Source organism: Natrix helvetica (genome assembly GCF_964273705.1).
Source record: "Natrix helvetica genome assembly, chromosome: 4".
Taxonomy (NCBI): domain Eukaryota; kingdom Metazoa; phylum Chordata; class Lepidosauria; order Squamata; family Natricidae; genus Natrix; species Natrix helvetica.
Genome location: NC_138550.1, coordinates 24,927,519 through 24,954,495, shown reverse-complemented (window position 1 = coordinate 24,954,495; position 26,977 = coordinate 24,927,519). Strand labels below are relative to the sequence as shown.

Here is a 26,977-nt window from a genome sequence, read left to right as displayed (position 1 = left end):
TTTGATGAATTTTGTCCTTTTGAAAGCATTTAATTTCCTTGCCTTTCCTTTTCAGTTATTCTCATCTCTGTCCAGTTTTCTATTTTCTTTGCTTTTCAGTGCAGTTACTCGTTGCTCTTATCGTCATCCTGATTTTTTCCTTTTTTGTTGTTTCTTCTGGAAGGAAGGGTATGTAGGGTGTGGGAGTGGTTTCTGAGTGGTTGGTATTTGCATATGAGAGACGAAACAGCTTCTAAACGGAATACCTTCTTATGTAGACATTATTACTGCCATTATTACTATTGCTATCATTACTATGGTTCTGGCCCTACTCTTTTCTAATCTGACATCTATCAGACCCTCCTCTGTCAACAAGTGTATTATGGGAGAGAAATATCCAGGATTGGTTTTCGCTATAGTTAAGGAAAATGCATTGCACAATATTTGTGTGTTTATAATCCCTTCTTATTTCCACTTCTAGAGTTTCTCTTAAATTTGCTTTTTTAAATATATTACTGGATTTTCCCCGCGTTTGTTTGTAAAAATAATCAAAGTAGGCTTATCAAAAATGCCCCAATCTGGGATGAGAACATTCTGGAGAATCTGGAAGATTCTATTCCCTCACCAGATTATGTTCTTCTGGGGTGGTGTATCATTTTCAGAAATAAACCCTCCGAGCTGGAATCAGTTGGAAGTATCCCAGATACAGCATTTGTTTTGTCCAGAATTACATGTCATTGAACTGCTTCCAGATTGCAGGATTTACTTGTGGGAACTCCCAAACAGAACTGTGTGACTGGAGAGAGGTTTGATGTTACCTGTTGAAAGAGTGGGAAGTTCCAAAGGTGTATGGAACACTGCATGCCCAATCAAGTAAATTTTGCACAGCCCTGTAACAATGGTAGTTTACAGCTATTCATTTCCTTTTAAATTAATGTATTATAATACACGTAATTCTTGACTTAGGACCATAATGGAGCTCCACACATATTATCAGACCCAATTTAACTATTTTGCTTGTGGTGCAGTGGTGGATTCCGGATCCCGTTGCAACCGGTACAGTGCAACGGGACCGGGCGCCCACATGGTGTACTTACCGCCAACAATGCTCTGCGACGCCTCCGTGATGCTCCAGCTGTTTGGCAGAGCATCGCGCAGGTGCCGTACGCTCCGTGCGCTCAAGCCCCGAAAACTTAAAATACCGGTAAGGAGCACAGGCAGGCCCTCCGGAGCACCAAACCGGTACCTGGTGCTCCCGGCAGGCACCGGTACGTCTGTACCGGGGCGTACCGATCATAACCCACCACTGAGCGATGGCTGCTAAGCCAATGTTTGCTTTGCAGCCACCCATGGCCTGGAAAGGTTGGAAACAGGCAAAAAACATAAATCAGAGCCATGTGACCACAGAATCCTGCAATCACCTATATGGGTTGCTAAGTGACCAATCTTTAAATGAGGACTACCTGTATTTATAAATTACAGGAGCTCTCAACTTACAGTTAGATTCTTACAGTTAGATTCAATGCCTAAATAGCCATTAAGTTTCACATAAATAGAGGATTGCAATTCCAATCATGTTTATAAACCTTCCTTTCCTTCAACCTTTTAATTCTAATTTTTAATCTCTCAATTCTTCATTTTCAAATTAGATAGCTCTTAGCATTTATTAGTTGTGCCTCCTCTAGTTTTCGGGCAAATTTCAGCTATTTTATATCTCAGGATTTTACATATTCAGTGCCTTTTAGTGTTGCGGTTTTCTCCCTACTTACTTTCAACCTTTATTCAAATTCCTGCTGTGTAATCTGGCTTAATGTTTATAGATCAGGGGTGTCCAAACTTGGGAACTTTAAGACTTGTGGACTTCAACTCCCAGAGTTGACTTCAACTCCACAAGTCTTAAAGTTCCCAAGTTTGGACACCCCTGTTATAGATGAACTGCAGTTTTGACATTGTGCAACATGGGAAGCTAACTTGAAAAAGAAAGAAAAGATCCATATAACCTCTGTTTATTGTAAAACAATGATATATAGAAGGCACTGATTAGGCAATTGTTTATACGTGAGGTCTCTTCAATATAAAGAGACTGAATATTGAATTCCTTAAGATGCAGACATTTAAATTGATAATAAAAAAGAATACTAAGAAAAAAAAAGAGATACTTTTTATGGCATATTCATTCCAGTCATTCTTTGAACCTGCTGGCACTCTCCACATTGGGTGGGCCTACAGCCAGGCGGTGGGAAGTTTAGAAGCTGAATCTCTAAAAGACATCAGTGGGAAAGGCTGCTATAAGCCCAAAATATACCATGCAATTCAAATTTAACAAGGTCAGTTTTTCATGATGCAAAAATTATGCTTCATCTATCAAAACAGTGTTTTAATGCTATGTCATAAAGAAAAAGTAAAATATTCATCAGGTAGCCCCAAGGTGACTCCTTAAATTACCACCATTCAGCTCTTGCACCTCCCATTTACTGCGGAGTACATAACACTGACATTTTCTATAACCTTCCAACATAATAAGCTCTGATTCAAAGCACCTCTATGTGTTATGTTTACATATCCCAGTAGAATCTGTAAAGACTGTTTATTCTGCATTTGAGATGTACAAATAACTGCATGCACACCTCTTTGGATTCAATTACAACGAAATATGGAGTGCATAATCTGGAGTGCATCTGTCTGCTGTTATTTAAAGCAGTCTGTCTTTTCCTAGGCGAGCACAACTTGCAGCCACATAATCCTGGAAAAGATTTAAAGAATTGGACAGATGTTCTGTTGAGTATCCTGAATTTTGCTTTTGGATTAAATCTGAAGCACTGCACAACCCTGGTGAAAATAATGCCCAATAAGTGAAAGGCCATGCAGCAATGTTTTCCAAGCCAGAATACAGCCAAACTCTGATAGCAGTTGACTTCTGGATCAAAAGACATGGATTTGAGTATTCCTTCTGCCAGTTCTATAGCACCATCCATTTTACCCCCAAAAATCAAACCCAAGTACAGTTCATAGTACTATCTGTCATAGCTACTTACAATTCAAAGCTGTTTGGAATTAACAATTTGCCAGGGTATGATAAATGTTGGAGCAATCACAAAAATAATGTATTTTTCCATGATTCTGGAAACCTGGCAGTTATTTAGAAACTGATGAAATAATCCAGGATTTAAAATCATTCTAGCTATACTGATAACTGCAATACCAATAACTCTAGGCTTCAACAGCCTTTAATGTTAAATGTAGAACCAGGTCTGTAAATAACACTTTAGTAATCAGGAGTCTTGCCCTGAAATCAATGAAAGCAACATAGAATGCAGATACATCCTATTATTTGCAACAGAAGGCAGAAATTCCTTGCATTCTGCAATAAGATAATCCCAATGTGGTTATCTTCCTTCTTTTTTCAATATATCTTTCTCGATGTTAAGGAAATCAGACTTCGATACTTGACTTGTCTCCAAACTTCTGAGACCCTGAAACTGTCCAGAGAGCTAAAGGAGAATCCATCCAAGTTGATTGTGGTGTCAAGTTGCCATTAAACACATCATCTATTGAAACTGCAAGATAATATAAATACATATGAAATGTCTAAAGAAATAGTAAACTTCCTCATCCTGACCCAAACACTCATAATTGATCCAAAACACTCATAATTTCCAGACATTCCAGTTAATTGGCTGAACTGAACACATTTAATTTTTAAAAACTGAAAAAAGTGTGTAAACCTTGTAAACTCCAGCTTATGTCTTACCATATTGCAGAAACAGAGTCCATTGTGTCAACAAACAACGCCTTACAGTAATGTGTACTGAACTTAATCACAGAATAAAGCTGTTCTACCTATGGAGAATGTAATATTTAAAATGTCATAATATACTACCAACTCACCTCTAGAGATAATGCTGAACTTCCTGTCTGAAAAGCTGTTTGAACGCAAATTTGGTTCACTCATTTTATCCAGAAACTTAGTTATAATTTCTTTCTTCTCTGGATTGGTGCTTGATAAATTAAGAACTTTGCCATTCATTGAAACAGTTCTCTTGCTGATCCCAAACCAATAAAAGAAATCGAATAAGGCATCAGTTTTGAACTCATATGAGAAACTTAAACTTTTTTCATGAACCAGATAGGCTTCTGAAGGAAAAAACTTCTTTACAACATCTTGGAAGTTAAACTGTACAGAGAAAAGAAAAATTATTATTGATCAGTTGATTCCATAAATGGATGCAGCCTTAAAAAGCCTGTTCCTCCCCTTCCTGTTGGAGCCCCTTACAGCTACAATTTCTGAAAACCAACTTCATGGTTTCCTCCCATTTTGAAATAGGAAATGCATTAAACTTGCAACTCTACATTTAACATAACTTCTAAAAAACAACTATGCTTCTGAAACTTGTAAAAGCTTGCAAAATTCCAGCCATACCTATCCATGACATAGTACCTCTCATTCTTCAAAAACTTAAATGACACCCCCCCCCACACACACAATTGTTCAGGTTTATAAACAAACAAACAGGTATTTAATATGGATGACTATAGTAGTATTAAATCCCAGTACCTTAAACATTTGAGATTCAACTAGCCTTTCCGTCTTTAGAACTGAAAATTAGTTTTTACATTTTTGTTCCAGAATGGTAGATAAAATCTGATACCAGTAATATTAACAGATGACTGATGCAATTTGTCTGCATTTTTCAGCTTGAAATCTGATTTTAAATAACAGGCCTTATGGCTATTATAAAGCTTGAACTCATGCTTGGACTGTTTTGCTTCTTTCCCTTCTTCTCTATACATGGTATTGTCAAATATTATATAGTCTTCCAGAATCTTGGGAGGGCTTAGCAGTATAGTGGTGACAGTAGAATTAAAGGCAAGACCCCAGTTGCTGGAAACATTGTAGACATGCAATTTGTTATCATTATTTAAAATGGTCACCAGAAAGTACCATACAATAACACCCATTTGGGTATACTCTATTTTACAAAATGGGAAAGAAAGGAAGTAAAGCATGGTATGAGTCATGGTGGCATAGTGGTTAAAGTGCAGTACTGCAGGTTACTTCTGCTGCCTGCCAGCTGCCTGCAATTTGGCCGTTCAAATCTCACCAGGCTCAAGATTGATTCAGCTTTCAGATCCATCCTTCCGAGGTGGGTAAAATGACCCAAATTGTTGGGGGCAATATGCTGACTCTGTAAACCGCTTAGAGAGGGCTGTAAAGCACTGTGAAGTGGTATATAAGTCTAAGTGCTATTGCTATCTCTACACAGATCATCAGAAATGTTGCCATCCATTGAATTTTATGCATATAGCAACATACATGTGGATATGTTCTATCCCAAAGAATCCTACAGCTTAATTAAAAGCTGTTTTTGGAGCAAGTTTGAGCCCCAGCTCCAGGAACAAGATGGTTTTAGTAACTGTTGGATACCTGAGCTGCCACATAGCAAAACATTAGAAAACTTGAATTCACATTCACTTTTCACTGTCTTTCGGTGGATTTATGGCTGTGTTCCTCCAGGAGAAAGGCTTTGCCTTTCTAATTTATTCCAAGAGCGATGTCCTTAAAACACATCCAAAATGCCAACTTGAAGATACGAAGCTTATGCTAAACAAAAAATCTGCTCAACTTACCTGAAGCTTATAGCTTTCCCCAAACACGGATGATATTACATTATTCATGCTGTTCTCGATTTGCCTTCTCATCTTTGGGTGTCGAGTATTCACAAGCAAAGCGTATGTTTTTTCTAATGGGATTTGACATTGGTAATGTAAACAATCATCATCATCATCATCATTTGCAGATCTCAAATGTTTTCTTACATACATCATACAATTTTGCCCCTGGGTGCTTCTATTCATTACAAAACAAGCACTTTGTTTTAGATCTTTTCTGAACCTGTACATTCCTAAGAAGGCATTCTTATGGAGGAGAACTCAGTCTTCTTCAGGCTTCCTTATCGCTTTCTGAATTTTTTTCTTATCTTGGTGTTGATTAGAAACAATTTCATACAGTACAGGGAAGTACCGTATTTTTCGGAGTATAACACGTACCTTTTTCCCTCAAAAAAGAGGCTAAAAATCTAGGTGCGTACTTATACACTGAATACAACATTTTTGGCCTCTTGAAACCCCACCCCCTTCACCAAAATGGCTGTGCAGAGCCTCTAGGAGGCTTCCAGAGTGCTCCTGGGGGCTGGGGAGGGCAAAAATGAGTGAAAAATGGGCCGTTTTTTGTTCAATTTTGCCCCAGTCCCCAGGAATACTCTATAAACCCCCCAAAAGGCTATCCATGCCCTTTAAAAAATAACAGGCCCGTTTTCACGAAAAACGGCACATTTTTGGGAGGTCTGCAGAGTGCACTTTTAAAAAACATTTGCTTCTTCAAAATCTTGGTGCGTCTTATATTCTGAAAAATATGGTATGATATTTGAATTCCCTCCTATACAATCATGCTGGCCCCAAGTCAGCTTAAGACACTTCAGTTCTCCAAAGCTTTTAATTGGACAACTGTGCATTTGAGCAGGATAGCCTTTGTTGTACAACTTTTCAAAAAATGTGTGGTTTTATTACAGTGAAACCATTTTTAACAGATTCCTAGGGGGAGGGAAGGTCCATTACTCTTAACTACATAATACATATGAAAGTCATTGTGATTTGGTAATAATGCCATAAGGTAAGAGGTAAATCACATCATGATACTGTATCTGGACTGATTAGGTTTAATCAATCTGCCTGTTGTTTGGGGTGCATCCTGATGAAAATCAGGTCTGTTGCATTGGAAACACAGTAAAGTTTTCTATAACACTACAATTACTGATTAATTATTCTAAAGGGTTATTAAATATTAGTATTGTTATTAAAACAAGAATGTGGAATATATGTAAAAATAAATCCGCTAGGTTTTTTTCTGTTTTAATTATTAACAGGTCTATTGGTGATGTTTCACAATTCTTGGTCAGCTAAATTGTTTTATTGCCTTCTACTATAAATGGTTTTAATCTTAGGAGAGTCGAAATAATAAAATTTCGAAACAAATAAGCCATATCAGAGAATTCTTAAAGTCTATTTTATATTTTATTGCTTTTATGCTACATATTGTCAGATCTAGAGTTAAATACTGAACAGAATTCTTGTCCTCTGACTTTCTAAGATGCAATGACTATCACTTTAGTAAATCTTATGAATAGCGCCATTGTTGATGTAACAAGCTCAGTCACTGAAAGTTATACAGACTACTCCATTTTCTTGCAGGTGGCTGGGGGAAAGGCTTGGATTCAGTTGAAAGTGCTATTGTTCTACTTAGAATCTTAGAGAAAAACAACCTACTTAACCATATGTAAGAACGCAAGGTATGTTAAAGCACTTTCATAAGCAACACGCTCCTTGGGAAGTTAGCATTTTTAAACGTAATTCTATTACAGCAAGAGTCATGTTGTTAGAAAATTAAATATTTCATACCCTTGCAATCTAATCTTACCAGTTTCACAGAGACATCACAACTTGCTCTTTTATCCAAATTCAATCATGTTATTTTAAAGGATCCAATTATCTTTTTTTAAGCAAGGCGGTCCGTCTGTACATTTTTCAATAGCCTTATGGTACATACCTTTTGAAGAATTGTATTTTGTTCGGACGTTAATGATAAACACCAATGGCCGACCCAATATAGTCTCTCTGTAGTTTTTGTAATCATGATGGCTATTCAACTCTATGTGCCTGTTCAAGAAAATAAAGTGCAAATATTCAATTTCAGCCATTGGTGAAATGTAGAATTTAAGAATGCAATGTTGTGTGAACTCAAGATAAGTTCTTGAAGGAACTCTAAAAGCCGTTACAGCAGGGGTGTCCAAACTTGGGAACTTTAAGACTTGTGGACTTCAACTCCCAGAATTCCCCAGCCAGTCAGAATTCTGGATTTAGAGAATGCTGGCTGGGGAATTCTGGGAGTTGAAGTCCACAAGTCTTAAAGTTCCCAAGTTTGGACACCCCTGCGTTACAGCATCGTTTAGTTTCTTTCAAATCTCACAGTCTGTCCCATCATAGACTGTCTGGCCCATCCTATGTAGAAAAAGAAGCTAATAAATGTGTTAAAATTACAGGAGGAGCAAAAAAAGGGAAAAGATAATTTTTGGAGGGTGGCAGGACAACTAAGAAACGCAGCATTTTGATCACAACTGAGATGACGTTAGTTTTGACCACAACACAACTGAGATGACATTAGTCTTGACCACAAGTCTTCCTCTTCCTCTCAAAAAATAACTGGAAAAAGAGGAAATGGTAGCAATGCAGACTCACTATTATACAAACAGATGATCTATGCAAAGCTTCAAATTCACTCCAAGAAGTGCTTTGAAACACATTGGGATGCAAATTTAGCACCTACATGCAATTACTTAAAGCAACTACCGTTTTCTTCGTTTTCCTAGGATTGTAATGACAACGGCGTGATCCCAGAAAAAGAGTAGCTTAAGAACCTGTCTGCCCTTTGATGTGCTCCAAAGCACTTTTTTGGAATAAAACTCTTAAAACATTGAATAGTTCTAGTGAATATACTAAATCAACCTAATGACTTAACGTGAAATATGACCAGAGGAAATCACACTCTCTCCTGCACTCCAATCAGAGTGGCTTGGAAATGCCAATTTGGATACTTCATACCTTAATATAGCAAAACAGAATGTACATGGATTCTGTTCACACCTATCTGGAGAATGTAGGCATAAAAGTTTAACAGCTGAAGATCATTTATCATTTGATTAGTCAAAGACAGGATGCATGCACCTCAGGTTCAGATGACACTAGCCTCAAAACAAAGGAGGGAATACTGTTAACTTACAACTTTATCAGTCCTGGATTGCCTAATGTTCAAGGGTGCTGGGAGCCAAAGTTCAACAATATCTAAAGAGACATAGGTTTTCCATCCTTATACTAAACTTATTAGCAACAACTATTTCCAAGCTTCTCTAATTGAGAGGCAGAGATAAGGGCATGTTAGCAGAAAAACAGCAGAGCTGTTGGCCTAATTCTGTATACAGGTAGTCCTTGACTTATAAATGCTTCAGTGGTGGGTTCTGAATGGACGCGCACAGTGCGCACATTCGTTGTACTTGCCTATGACGCTTCCGCAAGCCTCCGCGACACTCCAGCTGCTTGGCGGAGCGCCGCGCAGGCACCGTATGCACCATGCACGGAAGTGCCAAAGGCCTAAAGCACATGTAAGGAGTTCGGTTGGGCGGATGGGCCCTCCAGAGCACCGTACCAGGGTGTACCGCCTGCAACCCACCACTGAAATGCTTCTTTAATGACTGTTCGAAGTTACAATAGCTTAAAAAGGATGCTTTGTGGTCCATTGTACACTTCTGCCTCTCGTAAAATGTCATTCGCGCCCATCCCCTATAGTCACATGATTATGAGCTGGGTGTTTGGCTCATATGATTCCCATTTGCAATCTTCTCTGCTGGCTTCCTCAGAAAGTCAATGGGGAAGCCGGCAGGGCAGGTTGCAAACAACTGCTACCGCCCGATTAATGATTTCCGCTCCCCTCCATGGGGGCTTTGGGGGGGGGGAGAAACAGAAATCAAGCTCAGATCTTTAGAATCCAAGCTGAATGTCTGCAGCCCGTCATATGAGTTCCCTTCCATGCACAGAGGGAACAGTAACTCCTGCACTGGGCTGGAGAAATGAAGCTTGCAACCTGAAGATCTGAGGTTCATTTCTCCAGCAAAGTGTAGGTGTTCCCTTCCATGCATGGAAGGGAGCTGTCTGATCTCCTTTTGGCAGGCAGCTGTTTTGCTCTGTTCAATTAATGACGCCTGCATTTGCTTAACATTTTACATGATTAAGCAGTTGAATAATATTTATTTGTGAACTGGATAGAAGTACCTGAATGAAATAAAAATACTTCATCTTAAAAAAAAAAATCTTCATTCTTGTGTAAGACATCCAGATTAATGTAAAATTAAAAACCTCTGGTTCAACTTTAATAAACTGATGCAATTCCTTTTTATATAAACTATGGCTCGGATCCATGGATACTCCTAAAATTTATAGTCAAGATAATGCAGAAAAATCAGCATTCCTTAACTCTGCTTAGTTTTCAGTTTAAACAGATTGAAATAATCAGGACAACACGCCATGTCTAGGCCAAAGAAGCAGAAAAATTAAATTTGAACAGCTCTCAATACATAACTTCAAATACTTCTTAATTAACTAGGTATATTTTAACCAAGAGATCCTGACCTTACTTAGGTAGCAATTGTGGATAGTTCTGTGGATGAGCCAAGTAGTTTTGTTTGCTCAAACAACCAAATGTACTGTTATTTATTAATTGCATACTACAGTATGTGTTCATCTAGATCAGTGTTTCTCAAACTTGGCGACTTTAAGTCCTGTGGACTTCAACTCCCAGAATCCCCCAGCCAGCATAGCTGGCTGGGGAATTCTGGGAGTTGAAGTCCACAGGACTTAAAGTCGCCAAGTTTGAGAAACACTGATCTAGATTGATTGACATTGTCCATGTAATGGCTCAACAGTACAGTATGTTTTTTCTCCTCTCCAGAAACAGTTTAGTTATGGAAAATTCTATTGTTTAGAAATAAAACTACCATAGTTCTTTTATAAGCATATGGCAGCAAAACTGATTCATTTTCCTACCAGGGCTAATGGGTTTGATGGAATAACATACCGCCAGCTAGATCTAAGAAAAGTTGGAAAGGAGCTAGAAGCAATAACAGGCATCCATGAGTCAGCTAACCCAGACATGGCAGTTATTATCCATTGAAAATGATTCATTTGCAGTGCATAAAATATAAGGAGCAAGTTAAGTGGTACAGCTTTCGAAAAGGAAAAAGTAATGGAAAATTGAGATCATCATTTGCAAGCTCCAATTTCTAAGAACTAAGAAAAGCCATTAGTGACAAATGCTGAGAAATGTTTTTAATCATCGTTTTATGTTTACGACTGCCCTTCTTTCCCTGTTTGCTTTTATATAAGCATATGCTTATAGCCTGTTACCTAGTTTACTCCTCCTACATCAGGGGTGTCCAAACTTGGGAACTTTAAGACTTGTGGACTTCAACTCTCAGAATTCTGGATTTAGAGAATGCTGGCTGGGGAATTCTGGGAGTTGAAGTCCACAAGTCTTAAAGTTCCCAAGTTTGGACACCCCTGTCCTACATAAACTGCACCTCTATTTGGTTTATTATTATGGTCAGGCAACAAGCGAAAAACACTTATTGTACCTTTTAAACTTCTGGAATACCTAAGCCTGTATAACAGCCTACAATGTTAGAGTCCAACAAAATGCTCCCATAACAGTTTGAATGTTTATAATGACTTCATCTCATAGGTCTCTGCATGGAAGCAAATGACAACATGTGTGTGAAAAGATTCCAATTTACGTAGCGTTTTTGCATAAGATCACCAAAAAGTAAGTTTTCTTCAGTCCAACAACAACTACCAAATTAACTTTAGGACTTATGCTATAGCTTTTCTGTCTTTCTCACTTCCAAAAGATGAAACCCGTCAACTATTTTGCAGTGCAAACTCTCTTTAGGCAACATTTCAGACACATCCAGTGCTTTTTCTCCCCCTGTAGAGCCAAACTATCTTATTCAACTTCCTGTTAGAAAATTACATTTCTATGATTTTGTTCCAATAGAGGTTGAATTCCTATGCATTTTAAATTTTAAACATTATGTTTAATATCTGTTGGTTTTGGATTGTTAATAACAGTATTAAATTACATTGCGTGTGAAAAAAGAATTCTTCCAGCTAACTGGTAAGTGTTAAGCCAAGAATAAGCTGAAAGGTGTCACCACTTGGTACTGTTGCACGAGAACCAATGACTCATTTGCTTTAATAAAAAGGTACCTTTCCTGTAGTACAGCAAGTTCCACTTAAGATATGTGACACAATAATGTACTTTACAGAGATACCTTCACAAAGCAGAGGAAAAGCCACATCTGTTTACTTACCTTTGAAAGTCCAAGTTTTTATGAGCCTTATCAGACAATAAAGAAAAAAGTACCCAAGAATAACCTGTTACACAATTCTGTCAACTCAGGATTAATTAACAAAGAAGCCACAGACTACTTGCTTTACGTACAAACCCCCCAGGCAGACATTTTTAGAATGTTCTAGAGGAAGTTATACAATAATAATAAAGCCTCATTGCTTTGGTGACTACACACTTGTTATTGGCGGGAGGGGAGTTAAATTTATTAATAAAAGCAGAGTTTAATTAGTACAGTTCATTTCATACTAACAAATAGAATCCACAATGTTCCATTAAAATCTAACCAACTTTGGAAGAACCACATTGAGCAATTAACATCTCTGGTAACCTCTTGTATTGTATTTTTTTCTCTCAGCAACTGGAATTCCCATCTATTCACTCATCCAGTCTGTCCCATTCAACCCACCACACTTTGTGTCTTCTGTTGGTAGCCATGTCTCTAGGCTATCTAGATGAGACAAAACCTTTTTATCAAGGCCTCCTCCTGATCAGGTCTACTCTTTGATTGCTCCCTTCAAAGCAGGCCCTGGAGCAATCATTGTACTAAGTTGTGAATGAATGGTATGCATAACACAGATAAGACTAAGAACTAGTTCAGGTGGGACTAGTAATCTTTAAGCACACTCACAAATGTCCTTCTTTGGAAAATAAATCCATTTTTATCTCAGTGGCAGTCTTGATTGACAGACACACAAGGGACACACAAAGGGTGGAGAATTACTGTATTGTAATAGCAGATTAGTGCTATATTCAACAGCTGATATTTCCTCTATCTACTGCAGTGGTTCCCAACCATTTTTTGGCCATGCCCCACCTAAGCATCTCTAGAATCCTGATGCCCCCGCCCCATGTAATTCTTACTTTACTCAAAAAGTGAACTCTACTCAGGAGAGAGGAAGGAAGCCTAAAAGGCCATTAACTTGGTTTAAACAAGGTTCAAATTGCCCCCATTAAAACTCAAATTGCCCCCCCTGTGGGGTGTGGACCCCATGTTGGGAACCGCTGATCTACTGGATCCTTGTTCTTTTGCTATCAGGTCTTTTAAACAGCAACCACATGATGAATTGCAAACCTGATACAAGCCATAGTAAACAAGTACTCTGTCAGAGAAGGCTGGCTCAGGGTCCCCGCCCCATGTAATTCTTACTTTACTCAAAAAGTGAACTCTACTCAGGAGAGAGGAAGGAAGCCTAAAAGGCCATTAACTTGGTTTAAACAAGGTTCAAATTGCCCCCATTAAAACTCAAATTGCCCCCCCTGTGGGGTGTGGACCCCATGTTGGGAACCGCTGATCTACTGGATCCTTGTTCTTTTGCTATCAGGTCTTTTAAACAGCAACCACATGATGAATTGCAAACCTGATACAAGCCATAGTAAACAAGTACTCTGTCAGAGAAGGCTGGCTCAGGGTCCCTCGGAATGCTCCAACTTACTACTGGATTGCTTTAAGGTTTTAAAATAAACTGCAGAATGTGAGGTGTCCTACATTTAATAAGCATCCACTGGCAAGCTTACCCAATCCTATGCACAATGTTTATTAACCAGGAAATGGCTATTGCTTTTTGCAATACTGTTTGTCTGGTCTAGTACTAGATCCTGTTGTCTATTCAATCTGGCACCTAGTTTACGACTATGGTTAGGGGGTGTTCTTCTGTCATTAAACTTAACGCAAAGCAGTTATTTTTGAGGAGGAAAAAGCTACACCAGCTTCTCTCCTCCAAGCCTACTTTCCCTAATAAAACCTCTCTCCATCTTTCCAAGTGAAGCAACAGTAATCTACTCACCCGCCCTAGCGTTTCATAGCCTGCAAATGAGATGAGATATGAAATGAAATGAAATGAGATACCAATTCAGTTTATAGATCGCGATTAAGTCGTTGTGGTATAGGCCCTCAAATAAGGAGCCGTTTTATGGGATTACCTTTTAGTTACAATACCATTTGCTAAACACCCGGCAGGTAGCCATGCAGCAGGTAGATTTTGTTTCCAAAATAAATACATAAATGTTAAGTGGCAGAACCACTTTTCCCGCCACCTGTATGATGAGATTCCTGTCCCCGCACTAGAGGTGTTTTAAAGAAGGCAACCCCGGCATCAAGAAGAGCGCGGGGAAGGAAAATTAAGAAAGCGTCTGCTTACCTCTTGAAGTAGCCGGTGAGCCTGCACTGCTGCCGGCCATCCAGCTGGAAAAACCCGTCGCTTATCACCGTGAAGCCGCCTCCGGGCCGGAGGTGGAGCGGATTCAGCACCGCCAGAGTGTCCCCTTGCAGTAGAAAGGAGTCTGGCTGTAGGGAGAGCAGCTGCCGCAGCGGTAACACCGCCATCTCGCAGTTGCAGGTCCGAAGGCTCTGCAGCTCTCCCGAAGAGACGGAGGTCAAGCTGGGCCTGACCAAGGTTGCCGGGACAGAACCGGACCCGCTCCAGACAGCCATGGCAATTCCGCGCAGGGAGCAGCGGAGACGAGAGAGAAAGATGCGGGAGGGCTTAGGGAGAACCAACAGCTTGCGCGCCAAGCTCGAAAGCGCTGCTAGAAATTGGCTGCCGGTTGTCGGGGGAGAAATTAAAAAAACAACACACACACACTATGATAGCTCCGCCTCTGAACCGCCGGGGAGTAAGGGCGGAGGAGCAAATCGCTTTGACTGCTCGCCCTCAATTTGTCACCCTGCGCAGCCTCGCGGAAAAACGCAGCTGTGGGGCAGGAAAGTCCGCCGGACTGGCGAGGGCGGGATGGCGGCGTAGCTTTCAAAAGGCCGGCTTCTTCTCCCCCCACCTCAAGACTTGCCCCTGCCTCTCGCACCCTTGGCGGGGGCGGCTTTCTAACCTTACTACGCACATTCGCGAAGGAGAGTGGCTCGTTCACACGCGCAATCTCACACAAACATATATATAGACACACAAACCTCACGCACTTCTTTCCTTTCGCTAACTGGACGAGGATATTTAAGGGCTATAGCCTAGGCTTGGAAGTTGCCAATACTTGAGAAGGGGATATTTTAGGCAAAAGGGGGAAAGGGGCTGATGCTCAATTCTAATCACGTGTTAAACGGTTACAAGGAAATCTTGTGAAGTTGTGCTAAAGAACTATAAACCCGCTTTGTAGACGCGGCTCTCCCCTTTCCTAAAGGTGCGTTTGGCAACCACTTGAAAGGTGGAGAGGTGGTTTTGCATTTAAGAGAATCTAGTTTCAGCCTGGAATTTCCCTTTAGGTTGGGAAGCCCTGCATTCCTGTATTGTTATGCGCCAAGGATCCTATCACGTGGTTGCAGAATATGTAGCTGAGGGCACAGCTATTTTAAAAAGTTTAACTTTCCTTATGCGGTCAATTGAAGGGGGGCGGCACTGTTAACGGTACCCCATCATTATCCTCCTGTGCCTGCTGGCAGTATTGAGCAACGAAAATCAAACCTTTTGCTGGCAAACTTGATTATTACAGGAAGGTAAACATGGAACGTTTGGAGAGAACATGAAAGATGTTTTGTTAATGGCGATTTGTTGGGGAAAAGCTATCCTCTTTGAGGGAGATGGGCAGTTCAGAAATGTGAAAAAGAAATAAAAAATAATTTTATGTCTGTCAGCTTGATTTCTGATAGAGCCAAGTCTACAGCGTTGCTCTTGGTTGCACACTATTTTCTGTACCCGTTGTCAGTCATTACATGATGTTGCAGGCATGCTCTGTAAACTAATCTTATTTAAAAACTTGATTTATATTTACTAAGTGTAAACCTCTTTTCCAAATGATGTTGCCTCGTTTGAGCAATGTAAAGTCTGCAAGAAAACAACTCAGAGCGCACCAAGGGCTTTTTAAAATTTGCGATGTACACCCAGTTTAATAAGAAAATAATCCTTTCTTTGTACAATATTGATTACTGTACTGTCTGATGGAATTATTTCCTTTTGGGTTTTGAGCTGCTTTTAAGCTCAGTGGAATTTTTTACCCGTTAGCAGCTGGGTTCTATAACCAGGCATTATTTGACCCATGAGGAATGACTGCTCAGGCTGGCTGATGCTATTCCAAAAAAAAAGTCAGGCACAAACTCCACCCATGAAATGATGGATATGCATGATGAACTTTAAGAAATAGCCTGCAGACCTCAAGGACTGGGCAACATCATGTGTCAGCGTTCCAAATATTATCCAGAATTAAATCAGAGTCAAGGCGGAGCTTTCCTCAAAGTTCCAATTTAATAAGAGAGACATGTTGGCACATCTGTGGAAAACCCGAAACTGAAAGCTTCCTGGTTTCCCCCACCCAGTTGTAAGTTCAAGATCTTGCCCCACACCCACAAGTCCATCACATGGTCCAATCTTCCACTGCCACGCTGGCATTTCCACCCATCTAGTTCCGGTCAGGTGCAGAGGTGCAGAGACAAAGAATGACCTTGGGCTTCTAGAAAGGAATGCTTTACAACAACATTCTACTCCTTACTATTCCCCCTCCCAATTACCCCACTAATGAAACAGCATAGTAAAATAATAGAGAGTGTGGCAGGCCAAAGATCCTAAAAGGAATATGACTGCAGGCCTGACATCATGCAATGGATAACCTAACTTCCATCTTTCTGGCCCTTTCAGTCAACCTCAATGCAGAGGGAAAGTGAGAGAATGGAGTAATAGAAAGAAAATATTGATTAGTGGAAAAAGGATAAATCTTGATGCTTGTGGAATCTTTCCATCACCCCATCAGAACTGATGAAACTCCTTAAATGAGAAGTGAAGCGTTTTCTTTTTTTTTTCCTCAAGGAAAAAATAGTCCAGTTGCCTTTTGAAGGAAAAAAAATGCACCTTTGAGCTAAATCTTGATCATTGCATTTACTTCACTTTCCTCCAGGGGTGAAATTCAGTAGGTTCTTACAGGTTCTGGAGAATCAGTAGTGATTGAGTAGTTCAGAAAACCGGCAAATACCACATCTGGCTGGTCCCCAGAGTGAGATGGGAATGCAGATTTTGCAGTATCCTCTTCCTGCCACATCCACCAAGCCACGCCCACAGAACCAGTAGTAAACAAATTTGAATTTCACTACTGCTTCCATCGAATGAAGGGGAATATTTGTGTCCCAGAATAAAGTTGCATAATCCAATCTGCGTTGGTCACCGGGACCAGAGGTTTTCTCTTCTGAATTTTCAGACTCGTGCTGGAGTTCATCTTCAGGGAACTCTCTAGCAGACACACTGCTGTTCTCTCTGCTAGAGAGAAGTTCCCTGAGGAAGGGGTCCAGAACGTGTCCGAAAACTCAGAAGACAAAACTTCCGGTCCCGGTGACCGACCCAGATTGGATCCTTCACTTCCATCTTCTGCCAATACCAGACTCCTTGCGAAACTATTCCTCCCCCCCCCAATTTTTTAAAATTTTATTTTGATTCAAACATCATCTTCCATTAAACTGTGTGTCGTCTGAGTACAAATATTTTATACAATTACAAATTACAGTCATGTTTATTATTTTATCTATTCTTGACTTAATGCTAATTTTAATATACCACACCTAATACTATAATGGTTCTTTTCTTAACTTATTTAACTTTATTAAAATATTTTCTCTATTTCACTCCTCTGCTTTTTTCCACTTTTCATATTTATTCTCTGGTTATTGATAAATGGTTATCAATGGTTATTGATAAAATATTTCCCATATGTTATAATAATCAAATTGTTGGGAAACTATTCCTGATAGTAGATGGTCTTTAAGAGAAAAAAAGTGTTCCTTGCCCCCCTCAAACAAATTGTTGATATGTTTTACAGATGTACATCTAAGTAAGATCAACTATCTTACAAGTTTCAGTCTTGTGTCTACTTAGTCGGCATCAAGGAAAAATTTGGTATCAAATTTTCCAGTCAGAAGGAGAGATAATAAAGAAAATATTGGATTGCGCAGAAATGAATAGGTCGACATTGAGAATAAAGGACAAAGAGGAATCAGTGTACTTGACATGGGGGCAATTTTATGATTGGTTAGAAAAGAGATATAACTAAAGAGAAAGAAAAGAGTACAGAACAAATAACCCAGAGGACACATTAATGAAGCAAAGGGGGTGGTGGTGGTAGAAAAAGTATTAAGATACAAAAATACAGATGAAAAAATGATATAAATGGATTTATTATAGGTAGGTATAATGTGGAAGAAAAAAAATTCAATGTAAATATAAAGTTGGGGCCAGTGGAATGCCATCCCTAGAATCCATTAGAGGAAGAAAATAAGTAAGGGCAACAGCGGAAAGGAGGGAGGAAGAGGAGAGAAAAGAAGAAAGTAAGGTAAGGAGAATAAGAGTAAGAGAGAGGGTATTCGATTAAAATATAATCATGGTTAGAGAAAATGATACATCAGCCCATAGAATTTAAGCCAGATATATTCTTATTGAGTATTCTACCAGAGAAATATACTAAAGAAGACTCATATCTGATTGTACAAATAATTAACAGCAGCTAGAATTATATTTGCACAAAATTGGAAAGCAAACAAAATCCCACCAGAAGGAGAGATAATAAAGAAGATGTTAGATTGTGCAGAAATGAATAGGTTGACATTGAGAATAAAGGACAAAGAGGAATCAGTGCACTACAGGACATGGGGGCGATTTTATGATTGGCTTGAAAAAAGATACAATAGAAAGAGAAAGGAACAAAGCACAAAACAAATAACTCAGATGACACATTATTAAATCGGGGAGGGGAAATAATAAAGTATGAAAATGTAGATATACAGGCGGAAAAAATGATATGAATTGACAAATGTTAAATAGCAATTATAAGAATGTATATTTAAGAATGAACTTGAAAGGAAAAATAAAAAACTTTCGAAAAAAATAGAGGGTAAGAAGAAGAAGAGAGGAGGAGTGAGGGAAGGAGAAGGGAAAAAGAAAAGAGGAAGGAGAGGAGGAAAGGGGAAGGCAGAGAAAGGAGGTTGAGAAAATGGAAGGAGTAGGATTGTTGCAAAACAAGATGGAGATAAGGGGTGGCAAGAAAGTGACCCCAACTGTGTTTTCTATACTCATAAGAAGATTGTGATAAATGTTAACAGCTAATAGATAAATGTTAAGAGTATTTGCAAGAATGTATATTTGTGAATGTATATGAAAGGAAAAAATAAAATTTTATGGAAAAAAGAGAGGAAAAATTTGGTATTCGGTATTTGGTACTTCACTTTGGTATAAGTGAAGTGCTTTAACCTATGCTGAAATTATTCTTCATTGAGGATTACTAATACATCTTAAATCTAGAAGGTATTATTGTGGCTTTATTAATTTTTTAAAACATTTAAATAGTATGTTTGTGACCGCCCTGTGCAATGGTATTAGTTAGCTTGGAAATTAACTCTGCTGATTTTTCACACATACACAGTATGCTCAAGACTACAGGAAGTCCTTGACTTACAACCATTCATTTAGTGACTATTTGAAGTTATGACAGTGCTGAAAAAAGTGACTTATGACTATTATTCACACTTATAATTGTTACAGCATCCCAGTCATGTGGCCAAAATTTGGATGCTTGGCAACTGGCAGGCATTTATGTCTGTTGCAGTGTCCTGGGATCATGTGATCACTTGACAAGCAAAGTTAATGAGGAAGCCAGATTCACTTAACAATTGGGGTACTGATTTAACAACTGCACTGATTCACTTAACAACTGTGGCAAGAAATGTAAAATGAGCCCAAACTCAACAACAGTTTTCCTTAGCAATGGAAATTTTGGATTCAGTTGTGCTCATAAGTAGACGACGACCTGCACAAGTGCTTTTGATGCTGAGATTTGACTGTGTAATTGGAAGTTATAAAGCAGCAGCAACTTACCTAAATTCTCAGGAAAGAGTAAGTTCTGTCATGGTATCCAGGGAATGTTAAATGGAAACTGATGACTTCATTCAGTTCTGAGAATACAATGCCAGTGTACTCAGAGCATATAGTGCAGAGCATATGTTACACTGCAATGCTAGCCGTTTTCATCCATTCCTGATGCATCAAGACTTCTTTAGATTTATAGACTGCTGGAGAGGAGAATTTACAGAAGGAGGCCTTGGATATGTGTATATAAACAAGGAGATCAAGAAACATGTAAGCCAACTATGCATATATAGGGTCATTTTCTTCAGAATGCATGGCTTCCATTTGATGTATGGAAGTCAAGAAAGGGATGGACGCTATGAGTAAAGCCATGAGCTATTCGTTGTTTTCTTTAGGATTAGGGGATCTGAATGGAATGCATGGATCACTCTCATTGCACGACTAAAGGATTCCAGTGGCATGTGGTTTGCATTACCAAATAGCTCACTGTCCTGGGTCTGAAATGCACAGCAGAGTCACCCTTGGCTTTTCATATTAACTTGCACACAGTAATGGCCAATAGAGTAACTGTAGGGAACCTCCATATGCATTAATTTACAACTGCCATAGTGTTTTGCCATTGGCCATATTACATAAGGGCTGGTGCAAACCTTGAAGCAGTACTAACAGGAAAGAAATGGGATGTGGTGTTAAATAATGTTTATCGAAATGAAGACTTTCTACAACTTCTAAAAATAAGTATGCAACTAGTTTCTGTAGATGAGGTCACTATTCCAGAGAAAGGCATTGTATTAAGAAAAACAAGGTTATTGGAATTATATGGGATTATAGAAATGATATAATTAATTATTAATCTTATGGTAGGAGTTGGATGTATTTTATCTGTATCAAAGAAAGTTGAACACTTTTTCCCTTTACTTTTTCTTAATTTTGATTTCTGTCTAACATTTCTTTTTCTTCAACTTTGTTTCTACTGTGTATTTTTATTCTTGTATTTGAAATTTAGTAAAATGGTGTTTTAAAAAAGAAAAATAAGGTCATATGATATATATCACATTCAGTGTTTTACCAAGACCCTTACTGTTAAATTCGCCATTTCTAGGGGGGAAATTGTTTCTGTAACAACAGTGTGGAATCTGCTTATGTAGTCCATAAGAATCATGCAGTCTCTAATATAAATTAACCTTGTATTTATCTAGATTGATAAGATTTCATCAGAATCATTCATCTGCAGTTTTCATACCTATGGATAATCATATTTCGTAATTTATTTCTTTGCTTATTTAAAAAACACTTTTCTTTAGAAATTCATTCCTATCCCATTCAAAAATATGCACACCCCTGCCACTTTATTGGATTCATAGTAAGTATAATCAAGGTACATGAGAACAATGCAGTAGTAGTACTGCATTGTAGTACAGTAGTCTGACAATGACTCTGTTATCTATGCCTCTTCAACCTTTGGCATAGTTTTTGAGTTACGCATTACTGATACCAATCAGCAATGTGTTTCATTTATTAAAAAGTTCCATTCAGTTGCTTCCATGTCAGCATAGGCCATATTCTATTCTATTCTGTTTATCTAAACAGTGTGTGTGTGTGTGTGTGTGTCAAAACAATACTGTGGGGATAAGACACCCCTAACACCCCTCGGGCTGGTGGTGTTCTGTTAAGATACAGCCTGTTGTGCCTTAAAATGGCTTTTACTGTACAGCACAGTGGAGTTGCCATAGTAATGGCTTCACAGTATTCCACAAGTGGACTCTCTCTGGTAAGGGGGAACATCCAACATTAGAAATTACATTTGGTCCAGACATTTGTGAATGTCTAATACAGGATTGGGATAAACAAATACCTGGGCAATGCCGGGTTAACAGCTAGTCATTAATATTTATACTTTTGCCTTCCCACATATCACTTTATTCTTCAACTTCCTAGTGTGTACTCAAGGTGGTGAATTTCTAAAGAACTGTTCAGTAATTACTGTATTGTTCAGAGTATAAGACACACCTTTTTCCCCCAAAAAAGAGGGTGGAAATCTGGGTGCGTCTTATACACTGAATACAGCATTTTTGGCATACCAAAACCCCATCCCTTTTGCAAAAATGGACGTGCAGAGGGTTTGGGAAGCCTGCAAAGTGCTCCTGGGGGCTAGGGAAGGCACAAATGAGCAACAAACGGGCAATTTTTGCACCCCAACCGCCAGGAGCACTCTACAAGCCTCCCAAAGCTGCATGCCCCCCCCCACCATTATTTTTTTTGCAAAAACCAGGCGTGCAGAGGGTTTGGGAGACCTGCAGAGTGCAAAAAGTTTTTTTTTTTTAATTGCCTCTTCAAAATCATGGTGTGTCTTATACTCCAGTGCGTTTTATAATCCGAAAAATCCGGTAGTTAGACCTGTTCACCTTATGAGAAAATGTTTGTGCTTTCTTTTCTTAATCAATTTTTTTAATGAGAAAACTATTTTTTTAAAGAGAAAACTATTTTTTTAAAAGAGAAAACTATTTTTTTAATGAGAAAATAATATAACGAGACATGCAATCTATATCTGAGTCGAGTGAAAACATGTGAAAAAGATACTTTGGGAACACAAAGCCTAGCATTTGTCTGCATTACTTTAAAGTGGGGTTTTCTTTCCTAGAATGCCACAGCTGCCTTTTGCAACTTCTGTGCAATCCTGGGAAAAGATAGATTTAATTTAAATTACAGAGAGGTGCTAATTTTTCAGCTTTGGGCCCCAAAACACCTTTCAGCCCAGTGGAGTGTTGAAAGGAGACTTGGATTCAGTTCCTTTATTAGCCACAAAGCTATCGTCTAGATTTAAAGATGATTAAAGTTTCTTTTGAGAATAAAAGGGAGAACAATGTGTTCTGACTTGAACTTTCAGACTAAGGGTGGAATAAAAATAGAATAAACATAAAGCAACCTTTGCGAGAAATTTGATTTGTCAACATGTGTGCTTACTACAGAACTAGCAGATTTTCTTTAGACAATTCCTATAAATTCTATTGCAAAATTATACACAGGAAAAACAGGAAATGTTTTTGGGTGATCTCAGCTAAATTTCAGTCCTAATAGACTGGAAAATGAAATGAATGTTTATTTAAATTGCAATAAAACATTTGGTGCTTTAAAAAAAAGAAACACATGCCTCAGATTTTATGTAACTTGTGATTTTACAGTTGAAGGGTTCTCCTTTTGATTGTCTTCTCTTGATGGATGAAACATACTCAAATATGAACAAATTCTGCAAATCAAGTATGTGTGATGGGATAGAATAGGACATTGCAGACAAATAAACATTTTCATTTGAGATAAAGTATTGCAGATCTACAGTTTGTAATTACCCATGAAATCCTAGATCAATGGTGTTTTTTTAATAAGATACATCCATGCTTTTAAAATACAATTGTGCTATTTTAATTAGGAAAGCAGTATAAAGAACTAAACTAGTGTTCTGAATAATGTAATTCATCTGGAATCAGAATGTGCTACAGTTCTACATTTTAGTATGGGGAAGAGAAAGGTTGGATAGAGCAGGGGTGTCCAAACTTGGGAACTTTAAGACTTGTGGACTTCAACTCCCAGAATTCCCCAGCCAGCATGGCTGGCTGGGGAATTCTGGGAGTTGAAGTCCACAAGTCTTAAAGTTCCCAAGTTTGGACACCCCTGGGATAGAGGATGGTGCTGTTAAGGCAGTATTTCTCAACCTTGGCAACTTGAAGATGTCTGGACTTCAACTCCCAGAATTCCCCAGCCAGCGTTGGCTGGGGAATTCTGAAGTTGAAGTCCGGACATCTTCAAGTTGCCAAGATTGAGAAACACTATGTTAAGGGATAATGGTATACCATCTTTGTTGTTTCTTCTATTCCATTGTGTCTGATTCTCAGAGATTGCCTGGACAAGTTCCTGCAGTTTTCTTAGCAAGTTTTTTCACAAGTTTGTCTGTCATTGCTTCTTTCTTAGGGTTGAGAGAAAGTGATAGGCTCACCCAGCTGGTTTTGTGCCAAAGGTGGGATTAGAACTCCTGGTCTTCAAGTTTCTAGTCTGGTGCCTTAACCACCATACCAAACTGGCTGTTAAGCATCATTAAATGGATCTGTCTTGTTTATCTATAATCCAGTTTTTTTTACAAGCAAACCATAATTGTGGTCATTTATGAGACTGAGCTATGTTGCTTTTAAACTCTTTCTTTGTTGAACAAGCCACAATGCCTAAGTTGTCTACCCAAATATAGTTGTTCTGTGTGGATTGCAAAACTTTGAATGAAAAGAGGATTCAGTCATACAAGTAGAGTAAAAAAAAGACACACTGTAAAACTGATCTCAGGAAAAGAAAAAGAAAAAAAGGTTAGCAAAGAATGGTAAGAATAATCAAAGGGACATCAGATACCCTGGGGACATAGATAAACCCCCAAGTGGCCTCAAGAATTTTCTAAAACAGTGATGGCTAACCTTTTCTGGACTGAGTGCCCAAAGCATGAACATGCTGCCCGAACCTCCAAAATGCAATGCATGCCCCCGTGCATGCCCCCTACTCCCCAGCGTGTGTGCATGTGGCCCCCGCGCATGCCTCATGCACGCACAACCCCTTCACATGTGCCCCCAGGCATGCGCCCATGACACCCCCGCATGCACCCCCCACATGAGCCCATGTCCCTCGCCCGTGCCCTGTGAATGCACATTGGATCCTGTGCATGCGTGCATGACCCCCCTTCACATGTCCCCGTGTATGAGCGCAACCCCCCACATCTTGCCCCCCCACGCATGCACAGCAGAGACCCGAACGCCAGCAGGCCAGCGGGAGGCGTGTGTGCATGCACATCGGAGCTGAACTGGGGCAATGGCTCACGTGCCATCAGAGAGGGTGCTGCGTGCCACCTCTGGCACGCATGCCATAGATTTGCCATTACAGCTCTAAAAGAAAACAAATGACCAGCTTTATGTAAGGAATATAAATCCTTCCATTTCCCACCATCTAATTAATGCTGTAGAAGCTTCAGCTTGGATGAGAAGCAAAACCTCTTCAAAAGAAAAAACAAGGAAGTCCATTTGCCTCCTGAAGAAGCACCAATGGATTTACACAGAAAAGACAATACTCTTATTTGGAGAATTTTCAAAAGGCTAACTCTTCTTTGAAGGTTCTGTTTGAAAGTCTATCTACTTCTAAATATTTCTATCCATTGACTTGTAGTTCATTAAAAGAACCCCCCAAAGCAGGCTCTAATTCTGGTTTTCCCAATTGTATTCAGATATAATGAATTGCATTTTAAATAAAGGCTGGATTACTTATTCACCAAGTCATATTTAGTATAAGCATGTTTTTAAAGCAACAACTGGCAGGCTTCACATTGCATTCTAATCCCTGGTTTGAAAACCAGAAGAGCTTTCCTCACACAATGTGGTCAAACAAATCACTTTATGGTCCAGTGTGCAGTGTGTTTGAAACCAGCTGTATCATTTCTTTAGACCGCATCTGGCATACAATATATTATACTTGAGCACATCCAAATCATTCCATGCATTTTCTCTCTTTTTGGCAATGCACGAGGGGTAGCTCACCATTTTGCCTGCCTATCCCTAACGGTATTCTAAATTGGAAGTGTGAATGATCAGTTTGACATTTTACTGAGAGTCTAAACCAGCTAAGCTGATATGCTAAGCCAGGGGTCGGCAACCTTAAACACTGAAAGAGCCACAAAGGTCCTAAACAGAAGACCCCTGTTCAATTCTGGAGCTGACTGGAAGTCTGGTTCCCCTACTGTTGGAAGAAATGTCCTTCTGGGTTCGGCTCCAAGTGGGGAAAAAGACACTGGAGACATGGAGGCTGCTTGGAAAGATGGTTTTAATGGTGGACAGGACCACATGGCTTAAGTCCTGAACAGAAAAGGTGATCACATGCTTCAATGTTGGTGAGAAGAAGAGAAGGGAAGAGAAGGGGAGAGAAGGGGCTTGCTAGGCTTTTTATAACCTGTTCAGTCCCACCTATCTGTTTCCTGTTCCTGTGTAAGAAATGTATTCTGATTGGTTGTCAGACTTACATGGGCCCATGCAGGGGCAACCCTCTAGGCTGTTTTGAATCCAGGTTTGATTGAGTTCAGCTGCCATGTGGTCAGTTGAGTAAAGGCTTATATTATCATGCCTTCATTGTCACTGCCAGAACTCTACACCCATCCCCCTGGAGCTGAAGGGGAAAACTCTTTATTATGTAAAGTGGACTAGCTTGGCCTTCTTAATGACCCATTGATAAAGTGAGGATGGCAGAAAGCTGCAGGAATTTTCTTAGTTTTTTAAAATGTGTTTCTCCCTTTTTTCACATCCAGGAAAATATAATATTCTGCCTTATCAATATTTCCTAGGATATTTCATTTTTCTGAGAGAGGGCTAGGTGATAACTTCCTACACTACCATAGAGTCTCCTCCTAGTGTGGCACCCTTTTTCCTTTACCTCTCCTAACCGAAAGCCCTATCAATTGTGGAGACGACCGGTGATAGGGAGCCGCAGCAGAGAAATGAAAGCCCCACATGTGGCTCCAGAGCCATGGGTTGCTGACCTCTGTGCTCAGTTCCAACCAAACACTATTATGCTTATTCTATACAGTTTTTCTATAATTCAACTTAAAGTCTGGCGTGTTTCAACCTATTTGATTCCATCTGCTTTAGTTTGTCAATTTCATGAAAGAGTTTCAGAACATTTTTTTTTAATGGAGAAGAGTTTAAGACAACAATAAAGAGAGTTTCCACCACAGAAATTCTTCTGAAGGGTGAGTCTGTTGGAGTGCATGTTGGTTTAACCAATTTGGGGATCTTTTATTAAAGGGAGACATACCAAGCAAATCCTTGCTTGTGGCTTTTGACCAAAGTAGAGTCAGAGAATATATTGGCATAAAAGTTAGTTTATCTGCAACTGAATAATTAACCACAGAGATTGAGAAACTGCTCACAAGTTCTCTAAATCAGCTTTTTCAAAGCGGGAGGTGAGGCTAGTTGGAAATAATAATAGCTTGATTTTACTCAATCCTTTCTCCGCTGCACAGGAATTAGTCATCAGGGTAATATTCTTTCCCTTCAAAAATGACTCACAGACTTTCAACATCGCAAAGAAAATAGGGGGAAAAAGGTCTTTTATGTTTTAGAACATCTTGTTTATTATTCTGCTGCCTCTTGTTTCTGTTATTTTCTTTTTCTACAGGCCTGAATATCCT

At 39.2% G+C, this 26,977-nt stretch overlaps 1 protein-coding gene across 1 annotated transcript; it reads right to left on the bottom strand.

Annotated features, from left to right (window-relative positions):
- Positions 1–1,968: 1,968 nt before the first annotated feature.
- On the bottom strand, positions 1,969–14,869 carry MEDAG (mesenteric estrogen dependent adipogenesis). Its single transcript, XM_081952465.1, has 5 exons — positions 14,131–14,869; positions 7,583–7,692; positions 5,608–5,720; positions 3,868–4,153; positions 1,969–3,536 (listed from the first exon to the last, which is right to left on the bottom strand). The coding sequence occupies exons 1-5, from the start codon at positions 14,421–14,423 to the stop codon at positions 3,412–3,414; spliced, it is 927 nt and encodes a 308-aa protein (XP_081808591.1). The 5' UTR covers positions 14,424–14,869; the 3' UTR covers positions 1,969–3,411.
- Between the last annotated feature and the right edge of the window lie 12,108 nt (positions 14,870–26,977).